At 36.7% G+C, this 18,847-nt stretch overlaps 1 protein-coding gene across 18 annotated transcripts in view; it reads right to left on the bottom strand.

Moving 5' to 3' along the window:
- The window catches only part of LOC127846658 (uncharacterized), a 195,282-nt gene that overhangs the window by 142,149 nt on the left and 34,286 nt on the right, over positions 1 to 18,847 (bottom strand). For 7 of the 18 annotated variants that reach the window (XR_008033599.1, XM_052378100.1, XM_052378101.1 and 4 more), the window contains exons 14-20: positions 15,177 to 15,289; positions 13,635 to 13,862; positions 13,327 to 13,500; positions 10,887 to 10,985; positions 10,087 to 10,179; positions 7,929 to 8,043; positions 2,678 to 2,796 (exon numbers count right to left, since the gene is read on the bottom strand). Coding sequence is in view for 16 of the 18 variants with exons in the window: in XM_052378100.1 (XP_052234060.1) it covers positions 2,678 to 2,796; positions 7,929 to 8,043; positions 10,087 to 10,179; positions 10,887 to 10,985; positions 13,327 to 13,500; positions 13,635 to 13,862; positions 15,177 to 15,289 (941 nt within the window). In the remaining 2 variants the exon portion in view is untranslated. Of the gene's footprint in view, positions 150 to 610; positions 725 to 2,677; positions 2,797 to 6,433; positions 6,520 to 7,928; positions 8,044 to 10,086; positions 10,180 to 10,886; positions 10,986 to 13,326; positions 13,501 to 13,634; positions 13,863 to 15,176; positions 15,290 to 18,847 lie in introns of those variants that run through there. The other 11 variants (XR_008033600.1, XM_052378107.1, XM_052378106.1 and 8 more) reach the window with 6 other exon arrangements.

The raw sequence follows: 18,847 nt of genomic DNA, 5'->3' as shown, positions 1-18,847 counted from the left end.
CTGCAAAGTCCCGCCATGCCCGGTGAAGTCTCATTGCCGCATGCCTCGTCCTTCTTCTGAACTCCACTCTCTTTCTGCTCCATCACAAAGCAGTGAGCCCGGTCTGCCTGCGTCTCTGGGGGGTCAGTGTTGAACGCAACCTTGTGGTTCTAGAACACACACACCAGATTATAGTTAAGGGCATGTGTTAAGATAGAATGAGCCTAGCTCTGAGAAAACTAGGCTTAATGCATATGCGTAAAATCTTGTCCCAGATTAGCTTGTGAAGTCTGCACAGGGTAATCTGGGACAAAACATTCAACCTACACTGGATTTTCGCTCATAAAAAGACTTCCTTTAAATCAAATTCAAATAAAGTAGAAATTGTTGTCCCTCATTGGCCTGTGCAGATTGCACAGACATATTTCCCAGAGATAGGCTCAATTATATTTCAAACAAAAACAGTCATTGTCTGGTGGAAAATGCAGCACTGACTTATACAGCACCATCTGTTATACCTCTGTTATTTAATCTAGGCGTAAAATGTTGTCCCTGATTCGCCTGTGCTCAGGCTAGGCTATTCAAGGACGACACTTACGCACATGCATTAAACTCTGTTTAACTGTAATACCTTGAGGAGTTTCTGCAGCTGGGGTACATCGTTGTCACGGAGATAGTAGAAGCAATCGCGAGGGTGATGGCAGTGAAGGCCCTTTGCTTGGCATGATCTCAGCAACTTGCAAGTCTAGCAAAAAACATGGTTATTGTTTATTTAAAACAAGAGCACCACATAACGGCTGCCACGCTCGGCTGCGAAAGCTTGTCAGAATTATTTTTTTTAGAGGTCACAGTGACCTTGACCTTTGACCTAGTGACCCAACAAGAGATGTGATTGTCAGAAACACAATTCCCCCTATTGCGCCACTTTGAAAGCAAATTTCTATTTATCATTTGGCAGGTATAGACATCATCTCCCTTTAAAGCTTTATTACTTCCCTTGCATTTTGTCCAATCCAATCGGGGGGGGGGGGGGGGGGTCTGTAGACAGTTAAAAATGACCAAGTCAGACATTACTGACAACCAAGGCCTGTGGTTTATCAAAGAGATCATAGCCAGAGTTCATCATGTATGTATGGACATAAGTCCACTGGTATTTAAAGAAAACTAGCACTCACAAATTAGAACAGGTAAGAAATTATAATTATATCAAGAGATGTGTTTGTCAGAAACACAATGCCCCCTATGCGCCGCTATCATTTGGCAGGTATAGAAATCATCTCCCTTTAAAGCTTATTACTTCCCTTGAATTTTGTCCAATCCAACCGGGGGGAGGGGAGGGGGAGGGTCTCACAGTCAATTATGACAATGTCAGACATTACTGACAACCAAGGCCTGTGGTTTAAAAGAGATCATAGCCAGAGTCGATCATGTATCTATGGACATAAGTCCACAGGTATGTAATGAACATCAAAGAAATTATAATTACATCCTTTAAAAAAAACTTTGACAAATCAATTATTTGAGTTATAAATAATCAAAATAATAAATCTGTACAGTAACTGTGAAAAGAACTTCAATTCTTGGTAAGGAAATATATAATATGAGATTTATAATTATATAAATTACTTCCCTTGAAAATAATTGTCTCTAACAAATCTCTATTTTTAGTAGCAAATAATTAAAAGCCACTACCGTGACTGTGATTGACCACTCGAAATGTGCAGCTCCATGAGATACACATGCATGCCAAATATATAAAGTGGCTATGTTCAATATTGACTTGTTATCTCCCTTTTTCAAGCTAATTAATTCCCTTGAGTTTGAATTTTTTACCGTAGACCGTAAAGGATGACCATGACCTTGACCTTTTACCACAATGTGTTTGTCAGAAACACAATGCCACCTACTGCGCCGCTTTGATTTATTTAACAAAAATATATACCTGGGCAGGTCAGATAACTATGTCCATTTAAAGCTTGTTAATTTCCTTGACTTTGTTTTTTCGACCCTTGACTTTGAAGGATGATGTTCAACGTGAAATTTTAACACTCAAAATGTGCAGCTCCATGAGATACACATGCATGCCAAATATCAAGGTGCTATCTTCAATATTTAAAAAGTTATGGCCGATGTTAAGGTTTTAGCACGACGCCTACGGCGGACGTCAGACGACGAGCTGGCTATGACAATAGCTCGGGTTTCCTCAGAAAACAGCCTCGCTAATTAAGAGCAAGGTGTCCATTAAAAAGCGTAAATCAAATGTGCTTAATAAAGACTAGTTTCAGTTTACAGATGTAACTGTTGCATACTTGAGGTAGAGATATATTATGAATTGGCACTGGAAACACACGTTTATTAATAATAATGCATATTTTCAGTCTACAATTGTAGGTTGTTTGGGGAACATGAAAAATATATTAAAGCTAAGGTTGACTGAAAACCTTTTGAACTGTTTTTTTTAGGCTTTCAGGTAATACAGCCTCATTATGGGAAAATTGGGCTTAATGTATGTCGTCCAACATTAGCCTGTGAAGTCCTTACAAGCTAATCGGGCTCAACTATTTTTGCCTAAGTGGATTTTCATTTTTAAGAGACTGCATGGGCTTATCTGGGAAGACACTTAACGCACATGCATTAAGACCAGTTTTCCCAGAGTGTGTCTCAATAGGAGACGGTTTAGCACTAAAAAGAAGCCTACCCCATCCTTGTGGAACGCCTGCTGACAGCCACTACAGAACTGGAATCCACACTGGGGGCACGTGAAGTGCATGCAGCCACCCTTGGCCAGACTGTACCGCATCTTGCAGCCTGGGCAGTCTGCACAATAAAACATACATGTGTAACTTAAGAATGAAAAATATGCAAGGTGTTGTATATGTATATTGTACAAAACTTTTGAAATAAAACAAGAGCTGTCAGAGGACAGTGCGCTTGACTATTCGAGTGCTTGACAGTGTAACGTAAGCCATCATGGGGTAATTGTTCAAATTCTTCAATAAGGTCAAGGTAAAAGTTCAGGTATATTTTCAACACTCTATTAAACATTTGTAAAGACATAAAACAAACTAATAAGATTTTATTTCAAGTTTGATAGCAATAGCTTGGGTGGGAAGTTTGGACGGTCCTTCAAAAACAAAGTAAATAATTTTTTTTTATTTTTTTTTAACCATGTTTCAAAGAAAAAAATATTCTTTTTGGGTTGGGTGAGGTGGGGTTGAGGGGGGGGGGGGGTTTAATGTGGGGTGTGGTCATTTATTAGACGATCTTTCAAAAATAAAAAACAAATTATTTTTTTGGGGGGGAGGGGGGGCTAGGGTGGGGGGATTGAGAGGGTGGTATACTGTGGGTGTGGTCATTTATTAGATGATCTTTCAAAAATAAAAAAAGGAAAAAAAATATTATTCTTTTTTTGGGGCGGAGGGGCAGGGATTCTGGGTTGGGGCGTGGGGTATTGTTAGGGTGGAATCCATTGTGGAATTCAGGTAAGTGTTGTTTTGTCAAAGTATTAATAAAATCTGATCATCAATAAAGAAGTTATGGCAATTTAACTCTTGACCTTGAGAGTCAAGGTCATTCAAAGGTCAAGGTCAAATTGAACTTTGCAGGTACAGTACCCTTATGATAGTAAGAAAATATTTGAAGTTTGAAAGCAATAGCTTTAATACTTTAGAAGTCAAGTGGATATAAACACAAAATTTAACAAAATATTCAGTTACTAAGACAAAAAAGGGCCATAATTCTTACAAAATGCTTGATACAGTTGTCTGCTCTTGTTTATAGATTGGGAACATGTTGGTAAAGAAGTTTGCAAAATATGAAAGCAATATGTCAAGGGACATTGAAAATATTTGAGGTGGTACGCAAACTTTTACATAGATTTATCAATAATATGCATATTCTAAGTGAAATAAGGGCCATAATTCTTACAAAATGCTTGATACAGTTGTTTGCTTTTGTTTATACCGTACGTCTTCGCTTATAAGACGGTTTGACTATAAGACGAGACCCTAACTTTATGTCCCAGATCGGCTGTATTTTGCTTGGCCTCGCTTATAAGACGGGCAATTTTTTAAGGACGAAAATCAGAAAAATTGTCAAGAGTCAAAATTTGTTGGTCGGCCATTTTGTAAGTAAGTACAATACACCAAGTAAGCTCGTTATCGGATTCGTTCACTGATTTACGTTGACCTATTTTAATGCCGGGTTTATATGTATATTAATATTTTTGTTTTTCAGGTGCCGGTACTCGACATATATGGATATATATAACACTTATTTATTTATATTTACAATATAATCATTGTATTATTAATTATCGCACGCTGACAATGCAACTACAACAAGAACAACAGAAGACGGAATTTGTTTTATATCAATTGTATTTGTAGAGCATTTTTATTAGTTTAGCATGATCATATACGTAAACAAACGATATAAAGAGATAACAATACAATAACAACATAACATTCAACTAAAATCCATCAAAATCCTCATCGTCATCATCGTTTCCAAACAGTTCAAGAAACTCTCGCTCGTTCACGCCGTCATCATACACTCCAACATCGTCCTCACATTCATCTATCTCACTTACAACACTCTCACTCTCGCAGGCACCAGCCTTTCCATTTGCCGTCTACTAGACGAGATCGGCAAACAGTTCATTGTCCTGCATGCCATCCAGGCTGTTGGAGATGCCACATTTCAGGAACGACTTCATTACCATTGCCGCCGGTATTGATTCCCATGAATCAATGATCCACTGGCACACCCTGGCAATGTCCGGTCGTTTCAGGTTTCCCACCTTTGTTCACTCCTTTGTTCCGGAAACCATCCAGTTGTTACACCGCTCCCTCATATTAACCTTGAAAGGCTTATTCAGGCACACGTGTAGGTGCTGTAGGAGAGACGTGCACCCTCCCGGAATGACCATCTGGTAAGTCCTGTTTTGTTTTAGGTGGTCCTTCACGCTCCCAAGAAGGTGGGCCCGGAACATGTCCCATACAAGTAATGACTTGCGCTTCAGCAAGGCGCCAGGGCGAGTAAACCATACGTCGCGCAGCCAGTCCTTCAAAATCGATTCATCCACCCATCCTTTGGGCTGTACGTATACGACCACGCCGGCAGGCAGCTTCTCCTTCGGCATGGTTGTACGTTTGAGCACTATAGCCGGCTTCAGCTTAGTGCCGTCCGCTAGGCATGACAGTATGACGGTGAAGTACTACTTTTCAACGCCAGTTGTCTTGACTGACACCGTCTTGGCCCCCTTCAAATCCACTGTCCTGTTCCCCGGCAGCAAAAAAAAACATGGGGGTCTCGTCCATGTTGCCAATGGACCCCATGTCAAACTCATTTGAATTTTTTAAATCAATAACAAACTTATGAAAAGATGTTACTTTACAGTCAACGTAAGACCCGCTAGAGGCTTTCAAGTCCTTTACATCCATCTCTTTCGCGATTTGTAGCGCTCGCAGGCGGATTGCTGGTCGCGTCACAATGTAACCACTGGTGCGAAGGTTCATAATCCACTCATGAACCTTTGCATCCAAATCGTCATACGGTGCCAGCACCGTCCTCATCTTCTTTAGCCCTTTATTGGACTCATCCAACGTCTCTAACCATTTTTTCTGTCACGCCAAACTCGCGCTCGGCAGCACAGTTGGTGTGCGATTTCGCATACTCAACAACCTTGAGCTTAAAATTTACGTCATATGACGCTCTCTTTCTCTTCATGGACATCTTTTATCTTAATCGAGTGCAAATATAATACTTTGGAAATTAATGACGATTATGAAAATCGGTGTGTTATATCTCTGATAGTATGATTGCGTTCTGTAAGTTTGCAACCAATCAAATTACTAAACAATTAATGTATGCATCATATTGACCTATCAAATACAAGGTAAGTCACTTTATGTTAATTAGTGTTGGATGTATAATGCCATCTGCGTCAATTTAACACCTAATTAACGGCTAAATAAACACAAGTATCGTCTGTCAGTTAGTTGTTGGCTATTTACAGCACGAAGCCATGTGTAAGCCAGTAAGGGGCCAGTACTATCTGTACAATGTATCAATAAAACTGCGATTTAACGGCTAGATAACGGGTACAAATGTTGATAGTCATTCGGCAATAAACAAACTGTCATCTTTGACAATAGCGTGTGCACAACATGGGAGTTTTACGGGAATTTGACAAGTGATTTGTGCTACAATTATAACGGTGGTGTTATTATTGTGGTATACTGGTAATTAGATGCCCTGTTTTCTGTAAGCACTGAAACAAATAGGTGCTTTATTTTTGAAAAATAACAGGTACAGATTTTGAAGAATGGCGTTCGGTTACCCTGCATTCCCTGAAAATGGAACAAAATATGCAAAACATTAGTCATAAAAATGAAAGTGATACATTTAAAAATAAATAAACGTATATTTTGGATTTTTACAACAAACGCTCCCAAACTACCGGTAATCAAATTAATGACATAAGCGACGTAACGCTGATTCTCCACCGCCACAGTAGAAACGATCTGCTGTACATTGCTGAAAAAAAAAATAGAACACTGATAACAGTTCTTACTTATTTATACACATGTGTTTAAATAAATCTACATTCGATGATAAACTCTTGAGTATTCTAAACAGATACTAGTAGATAAAAACATAATGATATAAGTGGCGTATCTGCTGTCAAAATGAAAGTAGTTTCTTATCGTCATCAGAAAAACGATTATCACTTCGCAAAAATCGGTAAAAAAACTCAGTTTTTTTCTGAGGACGCTCTTATAAGACGACCCCCCCACATTATGCCTGAAAATTTCAGGAAAAAAACCCGTCTTATAAGCGAAGACGTTCGGTAGGTTGGGGTCATGTAAAAGAAGTATGCAAAATATTAAAGCAATATGTCAAGGGACATAGGAAATATTTGGGATGGTACGAAAACTTTAACATTTGCCTGCTAACGCTAACGCCGACACTGGGGTGAATAGGATAGCTCCACTATATATAATTCATATATAATAGTCGAGCTAAAAATGTCTACATTTAGTGTGGTTTCATTTATTTTCGTTGACATAAAATTTTGTGAAATGGTAAAATCATTAATATTTGTCAAATCTTATTGAGGTGCACGAGTTTACATGCTGGTTAATATTTGGTACATGTTTAGCCATCGAGCAGCGATACTTTTTCAGGAGTTATGTGCAACACACACCCACATCATTAAAAGGCGCCATAAATCAGGCTCTGTCATAAACCTGCAAATCAAAATAAACGCAGGTTCACATGATTGTTAATATATTTGTTAAGTTACAGCCCTTTAGCAACAATACTTTTTAAGTTACATGCCAAACAATTTTGAAAAATTGTCATTTTGTGCTAAAAAATGACCACAACTCTTGTTATGTAGAAACTTCCAAACTTTCAAAGGAGCACATGTTCACATGCTGGTTGATATATTTTGATAAGTTTCAACCCTCAAGCAGCAATCTTTTTAAAATATGGGCGACACAAAAAATGAGAACGATAAATGGAAGGACAAAAAGACAGAAGATAGGAAGGACTGACAGACGATGGCTAATCTGAAACTGTGGACACAAAATAATATTTAAGTGGGGTGACTGCCTATCATGAAAATGTTGTCATCAACTGCAACTGATGAAAACCTGTGTGTAAAGAAACGAGCCTCATTTGGGAAAAATTGAGCTAAATGCATGTGCGTTGTATCGTCCCAGATTTACTTGTGCTGTCTGCACAGGCTAATTAGAGACAACACTTTCTGCCTTCATATACTTTTTTGTTTATATTAAGTATCTTCACAAAAATCCAGTTAAGGTTGAAATTGCTCTTCCTGATTAGCCGGTGCGGACTTCACAGGCTAATCTGGAATGACACTTAAGGCACATAAATTAAAAATCCAGTTTTTCCAGAATGAAACTCATATCAAGATTTACCAATGCCATTTTCCTCGAGATAGAGTTGCACTCCTTTGCTCTGTCTCTCGGGGTCGTTATCAATCTTCCACTGAGTGAACTGCTCACATGTCAGGCCACGGTGCTGGTCCTCCCACTGATAGTCATAGATACAACAATTCAGTGTGTTTTGTAATCATTACACTATCTGTGTTAACCCTTTACCACTCAAGATACAGACTTAGCCGCATTTGAACTCCCTTAAAAAGTCAAATTAAATGTAAGACCTTTCTTACTTGATTCAAATTTTAAAGGAATCATTTCCAACCCTGAGATACTGATAGCAGCGAACAGCATAAAACCTGAAAAGACTGCAGGTTACTTCCAGGCTGTTCTGGTTTTATGCTGGTTGCATATAGCCATTTTCAATTTGTTTCTGAGTGGTAAAATGGTTAAGTGTAATTTACACTTAAAGCCACACACCTTGAAATGAAGTACATGTTAATCAATACATATAGATGCAATTTGAAAGTGTGCAAAATTGTAATTAAATCTATAGCCTAGTTAGCAAGTAATTTATTTTTTTTTTAAATTTTAAAACCGTAAGTAGGATTTCTAAACTTATATGTCCATTTCGACAAAGGCGATTATTTTTAAGTTTTAAAGGGCAAAAAAGACGGATTTCTACCTTGTAACCACCAGATATCTTCTAATTGAGATAGATTTATTAAATCTTTAGCCTAGTTAGCAAGTAATTTATTATTTTCAAACGGTACCGCTTTTAAAACCAAAAGTAGGATTTCTAGACGTATACATCCATTTCGACAAACCCGATTATTTTTAAGTTTTAAAGCGCAAAAGAGACGAATTTCTACCTTGTAACCACCAGATATATTCTAGTTGGCATAGATAAAATGTGTTTCTTCTTTAAAATTAAATTTACTATGCCATGTATTTCATTTCAAGGTGTGTGGTTTTAATACGGAAAGTGTAATGATTGTAAAAATACTTCTTATACATTCAATTTCAGTCATACAAAATCCTTTCTCTTGTATCAAACACAGCATAAAGAACAAGAGGGCCATGATGGCCCTTTCAAACTAACCTCAGTTCACAGACACCAATTAATGAAGACCTGATGATCAAGTTTTTTACCCCACTTGACCCTGTTGCAAACATGACTTTTAAATTGTTAAAATAAAAAGTCTGTCCAAGTTTCATCAAGGCTGAGTCATAAATGAGGCCTCTGTAGTCGTAACAAGGTTTTCCTTAGATTTGACCTGGTGACCTAATTTTTAAACACATGACCCAGATTACAACATAGACTACATATTTTCAAGAAAAGCATTCTTACCATGTTTAATCAAGATGGAGTCTTCTATATGACCTTTTAGAGGTAACAAGGTTGTTCAAAGTTTGACTTGGTGATCTAGTTTCTAGAAGCACTTGACCCAGATTTGAAACTAGGCCTAGTTATTGTCCAGATAAACATTCTGACCAAGTTTCATCAAGATTAAGTCATAAATGTGACCTCTAGAATCTTAACAAGGCTTTTCTAACAATAGATCTTGTGACTTAGTTTAAAGACGCATTTGACCTAGATTAAAAAATTGGCCTAGAAACTGGCCAGATAAACATTCTGACAAAGTTTCATCAAGATTGAGTCATAAATGGGGCCTCTTGTGTGGTAACAAGGTTCTTTAAGGTAATAACAGGTATATTAGTTTATGCACGCAAGTTATCCAATTTTGAACTTGGTCTAGATATTGTGTTAATAAACATTCTGACCAAATTTTGCCATAAATTTGGCCTCTTTAGTAGTGTCAAGATTTTTCTAAGATTTGACCTGGTGACCTTGTTTTTTTTCGCATAAGACCCAGATTCTCACTTGGACTAGGTACTGTCAAGATTAACATTTAATGTTTCATTAAGATAATTCTCATCATTGTGGCCTCTAGAGTGGTAACAAGATTTTCCTAAGACATGACAAGGTGATAAGATTTTGGACACCTGACCCAAACTTGAGCTCAGCCAAGAGATATTTGCTAGATAAACATTTCTGAACAAATGTCATCAAGATTGGACCAACAAAGTGGCCACTAGAGAAGCAACAAGCTAAAAGTTGACACTGCAAACAGCACGCCCCACCTTGATGCTTTTAAACTCAACAAATATAGTGACAATGAACTGAACCAGTTACCTTCTTTTTGCACTTAAAGCAGGTCTTTTCTCTGCACGGGGGACAAGTCATCTCTAACTGGTCAGGCTGGTCCCAAATAAACCCTGTCACACACTGCAATAGAAGACAGATAATGCTCTCAGTTAATTATAGCGTCCAGAAATTTACACAAAACACTATTTTGGCAAAATCGGGATAATTCTAATACTGAATTAAACTCAAACATGCCATCAAACATGCAAAAAGGCATTTTTTTACACTAAGAATATTTACTTGCCATTTAGTCTCAGAGTTAGACCTTTACCAATGATAAGGCTAAGTGATGCTTACATAGAACCCTCTACCATCTGATAGTCAAGATATCATATAAATATTCAATTCACATTGGGGAATAATAGAACTTAAACCTGTTAACAGTTTATAAAGTAAACAAGTCTTTTATCATGGTAAAATGTCTACTTCCACAAAACATAAATTAAACTGAATATTTCAAGAAGTTTCATAAATATTTATCAATTACTACTAACTACTTAACTAGCCATATCACATTAATATATTTTTTGACTTTTGAATTAATTTGTCTTCTTAACCCATTCCTGCTCAGAGGCTAAGTAAAAATGGCTACATGCAACCAGCATAAAACCAAAACAGCCTGCAAGTAACTGTTCAGGTTTATGCTGTTTACTGATCACCAGTATCTTAGGGTTGGAAATGGAACCTTTAAAACTTGAATCTATTCACAAAGGTCTTTAATTTATTTTTATTTTCTAATGTGTCAAAGCGCTAATCTGAGTGGAAAAGGGTTAACTTGTGGATCATACATGAGCACACCAGCGGAAGTTCGGGTCTTTCTGCAGGTGCCAGTCTCGAAGTTTGGTCTCGAAGATATCCAAGATTTCCTTGGCAACCAAATTATGCAGCTGAAAATGAATGAGAACACACTTCTAGCATCCAGTCTTACAGAAAAATGTAAAATGTATAACTATGAATAAGTAAATAATGTAATTATGGTGGTGATTGAATAGTAGATGTAGTGGTCAAAGATAGCGGTAGTATAATTTAACATCTTAGATAATAAATCCCTAATGGGGGTTGGGTATTAACCATCACTCAAAGGGTCTAGAAAATGACAATAAACAATAAATAGACATTACAATGGATAAGGTGTCCCCCTAATAAACAATAAACAGAGGTTCCTAGACTCAATCCTCACTTTTGCAGCTTTCTCAATATATCTCAAAATAACACATTGCTCTTATTAAGCCCAGGAAATAAGACTTAAGAAAGTCTTAATACGCCAACTGATTTTAATGCAATTACCTACACTAATTAAAGTAAGATCATCATTAAAAGGATAAGCTTCCCGTGAGTATTATAAATAAACCAACAAAACATTCTACATCATGCAGAAGACAAAACAAACAGAAATCTGAGCTAGAATAAATCCTATGCCTTGATAATCTTATATGCAAGTAATTAACATACTATAATATAAGGTGGGGGAAATGATAACTTTTCCATTCCTTTATAAGTTGATCGCCACGACAATTTCTGCATGATTGTCAAGAAAATATATTACAATTTTGTTTTGCCACATATACGGAGTTCAATTCGGATTGTTATGATAGATGCACTTAGATTTAAACTCCTACTTCCCAATTCAACCTCCACTGATCTGCAAAAATAGTTTTGTATTGCTTATTTTTGAAAATAATTGCAAAATCATTACAATTGATGTTATTTGATTATGCAAGCGTTAAGTCATATGATAAACACGGTGAGGCTACACAAAAACTAAATAAATCAACTGAAGATTGCAACATAAATATTTTAGGACAAGATGTGTGCTAAAATACTTTGAAAGATGGAAAGAAATCAAACACAAAATAAAAAAGGTGGGTTATTGTCTTGAACAATACAACCCTTTTGATTTAGTCATAAATGTGGATTTTAATGTCAAATATATAAGTCTTCCTGCATACTTAAGTCTAGGAACAACAAGAGTTGTCTTAAATTCTGACCAGGATCTGCTTGGAGTGATCTCCCTTCCTTTCCTTGGCTTCCAAAGGCTGCTTACATTCCAATATCAATATTTACAAACAAACATGAGGGTCAAAGGCCTTAAGTTGCTCACCTGAGACCCAATGGAACTTAACAGATCTGAACAGGTAGTTTTCACTAGTATTCACAAAAAACTGCCCTAATACCTGGCAGCAATGTTTTGTAACAGGTTTCATGACAAATGGGTTACAACTGTGATTTCTAAAGAATTCAAAGGGTTTAACTATAGCCAGAAAGACTACCCAACCTCATTGTTATATAGAAAACTGCCTTACCTCGTGGTGGAATGGTATCATATGTAACTTGGTGGAAAATATAATAAATTTACAGACCACAGTTAATAAATATTTGGCAATAAATGTGGCTTCAAGAATGTTCAAAAGCGTTTTCTTTAATTCGACCAAGCGCCCTAAATTTTGACACCACATCAACCAGTTACGAACTTAGAAGACATAAAATTAGGACAATGTTCTGACCAAGTGTCGTGAAGACTTGGCAACAATGTAGTGTCTAGAGAATTCATTGCTTTATAGATGCAATTAGGTGTCTTATCAGTTTAATTATTAATTGATAACAAACGAAAATGATGATAAAATCCTATTTTGTATTGCATATATTTATATTGCATTTCTGTCTCAAATATCTAACCAATTCAAAATAGAGTGCAGTATAACAGATATCTTTTTTTAAATGAAGATAGCAATTTAAAACCATTTTCTCACTTTAAACTCCCACTCCAAAGAAAACCAGAAAAAGTGTCTGCGATGACACTTAACACACATGCAATAAACCCTGTTTTCCCAGAACAAGGCTCCAATAATTATCAGCAGTACAAGTTTAAAGGAACTCAACCACAATAATAACCATAAGTACAAGGAACTCAACCGTAATAATTACCAGCAGTACAAGGAACTTAAAGTACAATAATTACCAGCAATATAAAGAACTCAACCACAATAATTACCAGCAGTGCAAGGAACTCAACCGTAATAATTACCAGCAATACAAGGAACTCAACCACAATAATTACCAGCAGTACAAGGAACTCAAAGTATAATAATTACCAGCAGTACAAGGAACTCAAAGTATAATAATTACCAGCAGTACAATGAACTCAAAGTATAATAATTACCAGTTGTAAGAGGAACTCAAAGTATAATAATTACCAGTAGTTAGAAGAACTCAAAGTATGATAATTACCAGCAGTACAAGGAACTCAAAGTATGAGGAGGACTCCAGCTCATCCTCCAGACTTGGACTCTGGCACAGCGGGCAGTTCCAGTTGCGCACATGATGCTCACGTATGGCCACCTCAAAATTCTGCTTCACGCAGCCCTTACACATGTTACAGTTGCAGGTTCCTAGCTTTATGATCTGTTGTGAGAGAGAAAATCGTATCCTGGTTATTAACGATACATTTTTATCAAAGGTCGGTTTGTTAGTTGCATTAAAGCATTAAATTCAATAAACCAAACACACAAATGCCAATAAACACTATTAAATATAACCTTTGACATCGGATAGAGGCAGAAGCAGAGCTGGCACTCCTGGTTGAGATACACCAGGGTGCTACGGTGGTCCCCAACACAGTTGCGCACGGCGTCAATGATGTCCTCGAGCGTCCAGGTCTGATTGCCATCATCTTCCTTTAAGTCCTCATCCAAAATACGAATCACCATCTCAGCACGACCCCAGCTCTTCAACTTCCCCTCGATGAAAACCATGCGAATGCGTCTCTGGAATAGTTGGAGAAAATAGCCTTGTTGCAGAAAAACTGGGCTTAATGCATGTGTAAAGTGTCATCTCAGATTGGCCTGTGCAGTCAGCAGTTTAGCCACATTGTTGTTTTTTTCATTTGAAGGAAGTCTCTTCTTAATTTTCTAAACAAAAATTCACTCTAGGTGGAAATTTGTTGTCCCTGATTAGCCTGAATGCACAGGCTTATCTGTGACAACACTTTACACACATGCATAAATCCCAGCTTGCCCTCGATGGACATCATGCAGGTGCGTTTTTGGAATTGTTGGACATGGTATAATGAGCAGTGTTGTGGAAAAATGTGCTTAATGAATGTGCATAAACTGTTGTCCCCAATTAGCGTGTGCAGTATGCAGTATGCACAATCTAATGTATGTACAGGCGACATCAACGACAACATTTTTCACTTTAATTATATTTTTGTTTAACGGAGGTTTCATCCAGACAACACTTCAGAGTAGTTAGAAAGTGTTGTTCCCTGATTTGAGCAGACTGCACAGGCAATTCTAGTGTGAAACTTTAATGCATTAAGCCCTGTTTTTCCTTAATGCTGCTCAAATAATCAAAGCGTACAAATTCATGCATTCTCTTTTTATTCATTTTATACATCTACTTCACTAAAGCCAATCAAAAAGTTTTTAAAAATCCAATATTATAGTTTATCAAGGAAAAGTATAGATTATTCATTGTGTGTACATACATGTACACTGATTACTATATATTTTTGTCTGTTGTCAAGGAAAGGCAAAACATGTTAATACAATAATAATCTGATGTCTTAAGTTTCTATCACAATTTCTAATGTGATAAATAAAGTTTATCACCATTATTACAAACATTGTTATTCCAAATTCCTTGTTATTTTTTAGAATTTTTCTTAATCTTATATGATGTTTGAAATTTAATTTTAACTCCGCTATTTCAATATATTGATTCTCTTTCTTACTCATTTATCAATCAAATCTTGAGTTTTTATTTTATATTTGTCAACTGATAATATTAAGTGCTAATAATGTTTGAAATCTATGCTCACACCTTTTGTTACGATCAATAAAGTGTTCTGTACTCATGATTTCAAAAGTTTTTTTTATTCACTTAAGCGTGCCAAGAAATTGCGATAATCAGCTTGCACAGTATAAATCGTTGAGAAAATATATACACTGATGGTGCAATCTTTTAAACTATAATTCCTTATAGATTTTTTCTTGGTCCCCCAGACATTGAAACAAAAAGCTTAGACTGAAGTTCTGAAATGTATGGGGTAATAAAATCAAAGAAGATAAAATGCTTACTTCTTTAGGCAGTTCCTTGTTCTTAACAAGTCTCTGAAAGTCATCACATCGGATCACACTGTTAGAGATACTATTAGTCTGGTTTCCTGCTCCAAACAGGGCTTCACGACCTGCTGAAATATATCAAACAACAATAATTACAACTTTTTTGTATTGACTTATTTGTATTTGTATTGATTGAAGTGTCTTCCCAAATTAGCCCTAGCAATCTACACAGGCTAATCAGATCAACACTTTCCACTTGGATAGCATTTCAGTTTATAAGAGACTTCCTTAACCCTTTGCATGCTGGGAAATTTGTCGTCTGCTAAAATGTCTTCTGCTGAATTTCAAAAATTAGCATTTTCTTCGATTTTTTTCAAAGAACACTATCAGAATAGCAAACAGTTTGGATCCTGATGAGACGCCACGTTCTGTGGCGTCTCATCTGGATCCAAACTGTTTGCAAAGGCCTTTAAAATTCAGCTCCAGCGCTTTAAGGGTTAACACAAACTTTCATAATAGCAAAGTGTCGTCCCAGATTAGCCTACGCAGAAGCTAATCTGGGCAAACATTTTACGAACATGCATTAAGCCCAGGTTTTCTCAAAACCAGGCTCTAATGTCGTAAATATGGTGTTTGCCCTATATCCAATTTCCAAAAGGAAAGCATTTTCAAATTCTTCCCTATACTAGAGCTGCCCAGGAGATGGAGTCAAGTGACACTGTGTCCCTAGAAGTTTAAAGCTTGAGATGCAGGTGAGGTATGAGTAGGTTTACACAGAACTAACTATTTAACTCTCCGGACTTAAAAAACAGGTAGTGTTAAAGAATCACTCACAACAAAAGAACATACTTAGAATCAAACGATGATGGGAAGACGAAAAGTTGACAATGGGCCTCTTTCTTGGAAAACTGGGCTTAATTGTGTGTAGGATTTTTATCCCAGATTAGCTTGTGCAGTGCCCACAGGCTGATCAGGCGTGACACTTTCCGCCTTTATGGTATTTTTTAATTGAAGGAAGTCTCTTCTAAATGAAAATCAAGTTAAGGCAGAAAGTGTTGTCCCTGATTAGCCTGTGCAGGCTGAACAAGCTTATCTGGGATGACACTTTAGGCACATGCATTCAGCCCAGTTTTCCCAGAACAAGACTCATATGGTACCGGCTTGAGGAGTGAGTGGAATCTATAGGAGAAGAGTATCCATAGAGAATAACACTGGACAGACAAAGTGGCGATTTTATACTTCCAACTCTTTCTGAAGCATAAAAAATGCTTTCCATGTCAACTACATCCATGAATGAGAGATTATCAAGCATCTCTTGGAGCAGAATAATATCCATAGAAATGAATGATGGACGGGAAGACAAAGCAATATCTCTATGCTACTTATACTAACACTTCATGATGAGGGATTGATGGTGGAGAAGAGTATCCATAGAACCCAACAATGGGAAAAAAGACAAAAGAACATTGTCAGGGATGTGATTGAGGCGAAGTCAGAGGGGAGGAAAATTCTGTCGACTGATTTTGACTACGCGAATCGCGCGAATAACGCAATGACAAACCTTAAAACAGACATTAAAATAAAACATACATTAAAATAAACAATTTCTTGAACTTCATAACACTATTTCTTTATGAAAACCTGTTTAACTTCACATTTCACATACTGAGGATGCAAAGTAAACAATATTTACTGAGATCAAAAACAGCAGTTGTTCAATGTATTAACAGTAAATGGACTTACTTAATTAAATATCAAATGGGGAAAACATTAATAAATATAAACAAACACACTTGAGTGTTCTTGTTGAGTTAATGATGTATTAAACTGAGTAAAATTAATATATTTTAATGTGTTTACCTTTTAAAATCTTGCATTTCACATCTACATTTCAATGCCATTTCAGTTAACTGAACAGTGTGACAAACATAATAAAGCAGAATATGCATATGAATCTGATTACACAAAGATCCACTAACATATAAATCAAATCATGTTTGTCTATTTCCATTTTCAAACGATACTCTTCTAAATTGTTTTACTTCGCAAGTAGAGTGAACTCCAATTTGCAAACACTGGTTTCCGAGACACAAATTCACTGCACACATTTGTAAAAAAAAAAATGTGTTGCTTGTATCTAAAACGCAGTCTTCATCGATGACAGACACATTTCATTTATCCTATCTAACTATATGATGACAGTCACTAATTCGATTGATATTTGTCACTTGGATAAACTTAATTTTCGCTTTGCAACTGCGCCATTTGCAGACAAATCAGAAAAGAAATACCGAACGCATTTAAAAAGAACGATTTTAATTGGTAGATTGGAAAACAACAGCCAATGACATCGCTCGTTTCAAATTGCTTAGGCAGAATCTACCAGTGTACTATGCGGAGTGATTTCGCGAGCCGCGGATATTTCGGGCCACACATAAAAGACGTCCGCGGAATCGGATGTACCCCCCTCTCCCCCCCCTCCATTTTTTTTACGAATTTACGCAAATCTCAGAAATAACCTCCGAGACAACCCGATCCGCGGAAATCCGTGGATCCGCGGAAAAATCACACCCCTGATTGTGGTGTCTGTATGTCAATATCAGGGAGAAGGTGGGTGGGGAGGTGGGGGATAAAAAAGTATTCGATTCAAATTAAACTATTTGCTGCTTATTTTGCAAACTATTTCATGTATGATTTGTTCAGGGCATGAATTAATATGTTTGGTATTTGTTATTAACTTATAAATCAGTGTCCGACAAATCCATTGCCCGGAGCCCGGGGGCTACCAAAATTTTTCATCGGGCTACTGAAATTTTCCAGCTGACGCCCGCCGGGCTACTATAAATCTATAAGAGCGGTAGCCCGGTTTATTGACAGACATACGTAGAATAAACACGCTGACCATGTGTTTGTACACTGTGTATTGCTTATAATCCGATAACAAAGTGCAATCAATTATCTAATCAGTCACCGATCACTTGCGGTAATGTCTTAAACAGTAACAGTGAATTTTAATCATCCAATCAGAATCAACATTTGTCGTCTGCTAATAATATAATGAGAGCCGGTTGGATAGTTGCACATGATGCAACATCATTTCGCAGTTTGGAATTCTTTGTTAACCGCAACAATTAGTAATAGCGACAACGTTTTTGATGTCGTTAAATATCCAAGGACGCCAAACATTAAATAAATCAAAAGAATAGCGGATTCTTCAAAACGGTAACGAAACCGAAAATGAATATTAATGACAACTTTGTAAACGTGGTTAACACCTGCTAATTAGATTGCATTGTCAATTAATAATTGGATTAATCGACTGTTAATCAATAATCCCATATATGCCCGATTTATATTTTTAAAACCAAATTATGGGTGGGTAATATAGACAATAAGAGTCATAGACACAAACGTTTGAAATTTTCTAAAGAGTCAAATGAATTTCGGCATATGGTTCTATTTAAAGATATGATGAAATAAGCTCCCAATCAGGACCATTGTATTGCAACATGCGTAAATAACCTGCCACGGTTTGCACGCGTTGTGTACAGCTATTTTAGGTTACAAAATTCTACATTTAAGAAATGAATTTCTTTGTCCTGATAAAAAGAGCGCGAAAATTGGCGTGGGTGTATTTATTTGTAAATAAAAAAATTGTAGCGGGTACAACATTGAGATCATTTAAT

The sequence above is a fragment of the Dreissena polymorpha genome, chromosome 9 (assembly GCF_020536995.1).
Source record: "Dreissena polymorpha isolate Duluth1 chromosome 9, UMN_Dpol_1.0, whole genome shotgun sequence".
Lineage (NCBI taxonomy): Eukaryota > Metazoa > Mollusca > Bivalvia > Myida > Dreissenidae > Dreissena > Dreissena polymorpha.
Note: the sequence above shows the minus strand (reverse complement) of the source record. Positions and strands in the feature narration are given on the sequence as shown.